This window comes from Sparus aurata, chromosome 1 (assembly GCF_900880675.1).
Source record: "Sparus aurata chromosome 1, fSpaAur1.1, whole genome shotgun sequence".
Taxonomy (NCBI): Eukaryota; Metazoa; Chordata; class Actinopteri; order Spariformes; family Sparidae; genus Sparus; species Sparus aurata.
In genome coordinates, this window is record NC_044187.1 from 40,122,388 (window position 1) to 40,131,171 (window position 8,784).

General features: G+C 43.0%; 1 protein-coding gene across 6 annotated transcripts in view; it reads right to left on the minus strand.

Moving 5' to 3' along the window:
• The window catches only part of LOC115579487 (glycine receptor subunit beta-like), a 263,157-nt gene extending 260,320 nt beyond the window's left edge, over positions 1 to 2,837 (minus strand). For all 6 annotated transcript variants that reach the window (XM_030413081.1, XM_030413068.1, XM_030413073.1 and 3 more), the window contains exon 1: positions 2,704 to 2,837. Coding sequence is in view for 1 of the 6 variants with exons in the window: in XM_030413068.1 (XP_030268928.1) it covers positions 2,704 to 2,714 (11 nt within the window). In the remaining 5 variants the exon portion in view is untranslated. The remainder of the gene's footprint in view (positions 1 to 2,703) is intronic.
• Positions 2,838 to 8,784: the final 5,947 nt, after the last annotated feature.

An 8,784-nucleotide genomic window follows, 5' to 3' on the forward strand; every position in this document is an offset into this window, starting at 1 on the left:
CCCATATTGTAATAACTGCTGGTTGAGATGGTCAGTGCTCGGATTTACACCTATATATATATATATATATATATATATTGATATTTTCATAATATTGACAATTTGATTAATTTCCAGACTTTGAGACTCAAGGTAAATCATATTGATTGTTGATCCCTGATTTCAGGGTGGTGCCCCGTGTTCATTAATGACTCATAGTTACCTAGGTTTTATTAATTAACTATAATGATTTTGATTAATTAATAATAACATATTAATTAATAATCAATAACCAATAATGATTCCCAACACGGTCGAGCAGCGCCACCTGGCCATAGCGCACCTTCGGGTTGGTGGCAGGCAGTCAGATGTTGCTCGTGAACTTGGTGTGTCTCAAAGTGTCATCAGCAGACTTGCATCAAGACACAGAACTACTGGCAGAGTTCGTGACAGACCCAGGAGTGGAGCCCCACGAGTGACAGACCAACGATGACCAGTACCTATGGACCTATGCACTCAGACATCGTTATGCAACTGCCACACAGCTGCAGGCCCAGTTACGAGATGTGAGGGGTACTAGGGTTTCCAGACAAACCTTTCGAAACCAACTCCACCGCTTTGGCTTGAATGCCAGACAACCGTTGCAGGTGATTCCACTGACACCAAGACACCGCATGAACGTTTGCAGTGGGCACAAGACCATGTGACCTGGACAATGCAGCAGTGGTCTACCGTCCTGTTCACTGATGAGTGTCGGGTCACCTTGCACAGAAATGATGGTCGTCAGCGTTGCTGGAAAAGGTGAGGTGAGCGATACGCCGAGGTCAACATGGTCCCCAGGGTTCCCTTTGGTGGAGGAGGTGCAACAGTCTGGGCAGGCATCACCAGTCAGCGCAAAACAGATTTGGTTATTGTAGATGGCTCAGTCACTGCACGTTCTTACCTCAGAGACATCACAGAACCCATCATCATCCCCCAATTCCGCCAGCACACCCCTAACTTTCTGTTCATGGATAATGCTCCACCACATCGTGCCAGAATTGTCACAGCTCGACTTCAGGAAGTCGGAGTGCCTCATATGGTATGGCCAGCAATGTCCCCTGACCTGAACCCCATAGAGCACGTCTGGGACCAGCTGAAGCAGAGACTGGATGATCGTATCCCACCCCCACGTGACCTGGCAGAACTGCGTGTAGCACTTGTGGAGGAGTGGAACGCATTGCCTCAGAACAACATCATGAGGCTAGTGAGGAGTATGAGACGTTGCTGTCAAGCTGTCATTGCGGCAAATGGTGGAAAAACCCGCTACTGACATTGTCAATTTTTGTTATTTGGGGCTATCCTTGTTATTGTCTAAATTTTGGGGGTAATAAGTATTAAACCAATGAAAATGGTGTTTCTTCTCATTCATTATTATATCAAAGGGAACTTTTACTTATTTCATTAAAATTCAGACCAAATAGGAAAAGCACTCATGTAAATAACAATATCCCTAACTTATTGTGAGTAGTGTATATACATACATATACATATATATACATATGTGTGTGTGTGTGTGTGTGTGTGTATATATATATATATATATATATATATATATATATATATATATATATATATATATATATATATATATGTATGTATGTATAACTCACATTAAAACAATATTAAAAACACTAGTTCTTTTCACCTAAGAGAAGTTGTTAGAATTAGACCCCACCATACACTAGAATATGCCAAAAAGATGACTCAAGCTTCCACATTTTGTTACCTGGATTATTGTGAGGTACTTTACTCAGGATTGCTGACAATAAATATATAAGCTGCAGCTTGTACGGTATTCAGCAGCCAGGGTTTTAGCAAGAACCAGTTAAAGAAATTATAGGCCATTACTCCAGTTTTAGCATCATTGCATTTTATCTTTTTACGCATCAAGGTTTTCTTTTAATGTTTCTTTAAATAAACACATTTTAGGCTTTTATCTTATTATCAATAAGTAAGACAACCATTATTTTATTCATTGTTAACTGGTTTTCAAATGAGGTATTATTTCGTTCTTTCTTTTCCTTTTCTTACCTACTTAATTTTAAATTAAGTTAAACCATAGCTTAGGTCTCACTTTAGCAAAGATTCAGTCTAATGGCCCTTGCTATAATAAGAAAGATTGTAAGCAAAGAGGAGATTGTACAGTCCAGTAGCCCAGCTTGCAGAGTCATAGTGAGAGAAACTAGTAGGACAGGGAGAGGGTAAGTAGCAGAGAGGACTGTGTGGATAGTGTGTGTGTGTGTGTGTGTGTGTGTGTGTGTGTGTGTGTGTGTGTGTGTGTGTGCGCGTGTGCGTGCGTGCGTGCGTGCGGTTGTGGGCGGGGGGGACTGCGGCGTTCAACTACACCGTCAGGATGCGATGACACAGCTCACTGAAGCCGTTGTGATCAACCATGCATACACAAAGACATTGTGCTCTATCCAGTTGAAGGAAAACAGTAATAACTAATGTAAATATATATTCTACACACAGGCACAAAACAGTCTCTCTTAAACACATATAGGAATAAAAGAGTACCAAAGCCCCAGGCTTATAACACTGTCCTCTGGTCGAAGGTAAGGTCTATTCCTCCCCATGTTTCTCACTCACTTGCATGCACACACATATGCTGTGCCCCACTGGTACGATGGCAGTATCAAGCACAAAACAGAAAGAAGCATTGCATTTTTCTTTGATTCTTACCTCCAGTGCATTAGATCATCAGTTATGCTGCATTACAGGGATTCAGTGGTTAGTCACTGAGATGCTGTTCTGGTTAGAGCCTGATTATATGTCCTCTCACTCCCACTCGCTCTCTCCTGTCTGCCCCCCACTCCCCCTGCCCCACCCACCCCCCATCTCTCTCCCCTGCACTGTCTGTGTGTGTTCCTCCACTGCACTGCTCTTGCATCCTATTCCAAGTTCCTCTATACCTCTGCCAAGGGGGAAGTAAATCAGTATTGTTATTGACTCACAGCTTCTCAGCGCAAGTAGTGAATTTCTATAATAATGGAATGTTTTTTTCATATTCGTTAAGTTGTGCTTACTCAAAGGATGGAAATTAATACATGTAACCCCCAAAAGACAATACACAAATCTCAAAATGTCTCTGTCCACAACATGGAGGCCAGTGTTTTTATTAGTGTTGTCTCAGTCATATGCAAGAAATACAAACTCACTCAGATACGCATATGAATTGCACCCAAAATTAGACTTGATTGAATTAGACGGGACTGTTGGGCGGATATATGCACACCACTGACTGCAATACTGGAAGCATTCAAAACAATTCTTTATATCTTTTCCTCTGCAGATTGCTTCTCCTTCCCCATTTGCGGGACCCTCACCACTCAGTTCTGACAATAGAGGGTGTCAGGCTTCACAAATAGCAGGCAAGAACCCAATAGCACGACACAAAAACAGTTCAGGTGCAAAAACAGGGTTTTAATACAAAGCGAAGGTCAAACCAGATGATCAGTCAGCGAAGCAGACAAATCCAAAAAGGAGCAGGCAAAAGGGAAAGTCCAAAAAGGCAGGTCAAAACACGAACAGGCAGGATCAGGATCAGAATCAGAATCAAAAGATAGAATGCTGGAGAGCTAGGTTAACACACTAGACAATCTGGCAAAGAACTGAGGAAAAGGATCTGTACAAATACTGAGGGGCTGATAAGCTGATGAGGAGCAGGTGAGTATGGGGGTGGAGCAGGCAAGGTGGATCAAACCAACAGGTAATGCAGAGCAGGGGGGAGAGGCAGGGTCTGAAATGACATGAGAGTTAGTGTGGAAAAACAGGAAACAGACAAATGAAAAACTAAGGTCTGGCTGAAGTTGTGACAGAGGGGCCTATGTTTAGACCAAAGCTTAAATGCGGCCTGTCAGCACTAACAAAGCCTGGTAAGCAAAGTGTTGGGAATGGATATTGATTATTAATTGAAATATAATTGTTAATTAATACAATTATTATAGTTAATTAATGAAACTTAGGTAACTATGAGTCATTAATGAACATGGGGCACCACCCTGAAATCAGGAATCAATAATCAAATGATTTACCTTTAGTCTCAAAGCCTGAAAATTAGTCAATATTATCAAAATATCAATAAATAGATGAGAGGGAAGGCGTGAATCCGAGCGCCGACCATCTCAACCAGCTTTTATTACAATATGGGATTGTGCAAAATAATCACAGATGCTGCTCAGTAAAAATTAACAGTGTATATTAAGCTTTTCTCCCAAAACTCAAACCACCTACTTTAACAAATGCTGCAGTTTGGTTACTGTACAGGCTGGATTAGCCTGAATGAGCTCCTAGCGAGCGTAGCAACACAGTTAGCACCCAGCACAGTAAACCATAAATCGGACTCAGCGGTCCTTTCACAACAATATAAGCACAACAAAGAAAACACGCTATATACTACCTGTTTCTGCCCAAACAGTAGCCTCTTACTTTATACTGCTCGTGCGGTTAGCGTGTGTGTCCATCTGACTCGAAGCTTCGACGCGGGATTCACTATATCTCGCGGGGTCAAGCTTTAGTGGGGTCAAGCTTTAGCGTCCTAAAAGCTGACGGCAGGCTGTTCACAGAGGGAAGGCGTGAATCCGAGCACTGACCATCTCAACCAGCTTTTATTACAATATGGGACTGTGCAAAATAATCACAGATGCTGCTCAGTAAAAATTAACAGTGTATATTAAGCTTTTCTCCAAAAACACAAACCACCTACTTTAACAAATGCTGCAGTTTGGTTGCACACGAGGTGAATTTAGGGGGATAATACCCACAGTTCCAACAAGCTAATCGTGCTACCAATGGGGTCCGCCTAGACACAAGTGTCTGATGTTATAGTTAGGTTATTACCTATAAGTTTTTATTACACAGCTCTTCTTAATGCTGTAGAATGCTCCATTCACTTGAATGGGCCTTCCCAAGATTCAAATATGCTCACGGCGGTAAATTATACGAAAATAATTGACTGCTGCTATGCATATTTGACTGTTGTCAAGGAAAGTGGCCTTTTTGCCTCTGATTTACGTATTTATTAGCACTCCGGGCTCTAAAATCTTTTCTCTGCAAGTAGTCCGGTCACTTTTCACCCCAGGGTCTTTGGTTGCTAAGCGATGTCAGCTGATCTGTTGTCTACTTCATCTCGGAAAAAACGTACTCCTAGGCCACTAGTATGGATGAGTTTCACATAAACTTTAATATTCTTGGAAAATACGGTAATTTCAACTCTTGGCAAAAGGCTGAGTTGTCATCACTGGTCAAGAAAAAAACAACAGAGGAAAGCAGCGAAGAGGGAAAAGCAAAACAGCGTCGGTTTGGCGAAATATATTTCTCTGCTGAAAAACACTATGAACGGTCACAAATAAATTGTAAAAAGACACCCTCTTTAAGTTTTCTTTCATGTTGGCAAGTCACCGTGTAATAAGCGGGAGAATAAATAGAACGGCTGTCACTATCGGGAAAATAAGTCCCGACAGGACAAACCAAACCCCGACGCGAAGCGGTCTGATTTGTCCTGAAGGGACTTATTTTCATAAGATCGCTTATGAGATTATGCATATCTCGGTGTGCGTGTGTGTGTTAGTAAAGACGAAAGAAGCTAAGCTAAGCGAATGCTTAGCGGACAAAAAAGAAAAAACACAATGACCACGGGGTGCATAGCGGTCTTCTCTCCCTTAAACAGCGACCGGCAAGCGAATCGAGGTTCGCTCATCGTCCACTGATTAAGCCGGAATACAATGTATTGTGGTCACACACGGCGGCAAGACTGTACAGGCTGGATTAGCCTGAATGAGCTCCTAGCGAGCGTAGCAACACAGTTAGCACCCAGTACAGTAAACCATAAATCGGACTCAGCGGTCCTTTCACAACAATATAAGCACAACAAAGAAAACACGCTATATACTACCTGTTTCTGCCCAAACAGTAGCCTCTTACTTTATACCGCTCGTGCGGTTAGCGTGTGTGTCCATCTGACTCGAAGCTACGACGCGGGATTCAATATATCTCGCGGGGTCAAGCTTTAGTGGGGTCAAGCTTTAGCGTCCTAAAAGCTGACGGCAGGCTGTTCACAGCGTTATGTCGACTCGATGGAAGGGACCAGACCTCGGGGGTTCCGTCTCCTTCTGAAGATTATTTCTTCCTTCTGCAGGCGGGGAGGAAATGGCTGGGTTGTGCAGCGTTCGTGGATCTAAACAATAATGATGGATGTCCGAACAAAGCAAAAATAAAACAAAAACTGTCTCTGTCTCGTACAGCGAGGAGGGAACTGCAGTTAGCTCAAGCAAATGAAAAATATTTCTCAAAGTTGCACCTTTATGGCAGCAGTTGGGTGAACCCAGTCCCACCACAACTTAATGCTCCCTTGGACTGTGATGTGTAGTGGGGATTTACAACTTTTAAACTGGGAATAATGTCACTGTGATCCTGGCGAAGCTTCCAGGCTCACAGCCAATAGGGAACAGGTGAACGTCTTGGGGGCAGGTCAACCTGGGTCACGGTTTTTCACAGTTTGTTGGCCTTCTGTCCTGTTCTGTGTTCTGCAGCTCCTCGTGGCAGAGGTCCTAGTAGTTAAGGCTTTTGATCTCAACTAAAGGCTTTTCTTGGTCTCTTTGTTTGAGACGTGCATGGTGCACAAGGCCCAAAAAAAGGAAAGTGCACCAGTCCTAATGTCTAGTAGGTGGCACCTCATTGTCACAGTAACCCAAGGTCCCATCTCCCATCCCAGAGCGCACCTAAACAATTTGTCAGTTCCGCAGCAACTGGATACATGTAGAAGATAAAAAACTCTGCATGCCCATTTCATAGCAGTCCCATCATAGTGTGTTGCTGAAAGCATGGCCATACCCAGCATTGAGGTCAAATACATGTCATAAAATGTGTCCAATAATTACCTAAACACAATTCTACTTGAAAGATGCAAAAATACCAATTTTATCATCTGACCAGTTGCATCGGAATAACGGCGGTTTAATAGCCTACATTACATTACAAAATTATATGTAACTATTTACATTTAAATGCAGGCAATGCTCATTCAGCCATCTCCTCATTGCTTTGACTCATTAACAAAAAACCGACTCCACTACACACTAAACACACTACACCAAACACTACATAACACACTAAATGTCACAAATCTCTCAACTCTCAACATCGCTGTCTGTACACCAACCGTCGTTGCCTGTCATTCATCTGCCTATGTCCCTCCCACAACTTCCTGTTCCTCAACAACTAAACTTGCTGCTTGGACACTTTCATGACAAAAGCCCGTTTTTACCGTTTCTTCCTGCACCAGACACAAAGCAAACGTGACGGCAATGTTCGCGAAAAAGCGTGGCAGACATTTTTTACCCTAAGTCCGGTTTGGGACATGCCGGTTTGTGTGTAGCTAGCGGCTAGCAGCTAGCTACACACGAACATCCACAGATTCCGATTCCACTTTGTTGTCCACGCGTCTCCGGATCTCCTCAGACCCAAACAGACTCGGTGCGGACTCTTTTAGTCTAATTAAACCACCACAGTCAGTTTAGATGCACAGAACAGAACGGGACCGAACCGCCAGGTAAATCCCGGTCCAGCTTGCGCCGCTGCAGGTATAAATCTGCTTGTTTCTTAAGGTGGGGGGTCGCGGTGGGCTCTGCAGTGATTGGCTCTGGTGCACACGTGACTGTGGTGGCTCCGGTGGACAATGCTTGCAAATTTGTAAAGCATTTATGAAAGAATTTATTAATGGTATCATTGCAGTCCAAACAAATGCGAAGTCGCACACCCTTGAAACACGCAGCAGCCATGTGGTAAGTCTCAGGTCAGTCTAATCCTGATCCGCAGACATATTTGAGGAACACACACACACACACACACACACACACACACACACACACACACAGACAGACAGACAGACAGAGATTCCTTGCTTTTATAGAGAGATGTCTGGTATTGAGTGACTACTGGAGCTTATCACTTCCTTCTCTGTGGAGTATTCCTTTAAGTGCAGCTCATAAATTAGGAGCTAATGGAGTTAAAACACACCCACAAAGAGGGATATATACTATGCTTTTCTCTTCAGATATTGAGTCTTCACTTTGTAACAGATGTGTGTTGCTCTGTGAATGCTCCTCTTGTACAAGATTAAAACCTTGTTTGAACTTTGAGCTAACTCCAGTCTCCTTCCTCCAGTTCTAAATTATCACAGAATTATTTTAACAAAACTTTTGGCACCCAATGTGGGGCCCCAATATCTGTCTCTCTCCACTTCGGTGGACCTGAAGGCCTTGCAAGGCGTAGGTAAAAACTCCTGAAAAGACGTCTACCGCGGGTCTCTTAAAGCTTCGTTTGGACAGGGAGGCCAGGTCCCCTGGAGAGTGGGACAGTGACGGGGCTAACTAAAGAGGGGAGACGGACCAGCCAAGCAAACACTGAGTCGGGGACTCAAATCATCAGAAGCGTAATAAATAACCATTTCTAATAAATAAAGCAAGTCAGGGACTTGGAAGATCAGGGTTCTCTTAGAATAGGTCAGGGACCTAAAGGAAATAAATAAAGCAAGTGAGGGACTTGGGGGAGCAGGTCTCTCTCTCTCTCAAATAGAAATACGAATATAATTGAGATAAATAAAAAAGGATCAAAATGGGAAATTGTAGAAGTTGTTATAAATGTTGTTATGAACCTGACGAGGTTCAATATGAAGGGGATGCAAAACGAATGGGTCAGAAAGCACTAGATAATGTAAAATATATAAAAAAGTGGGAAAAGAAGTATGGGTTTAGAGGAAAGTTA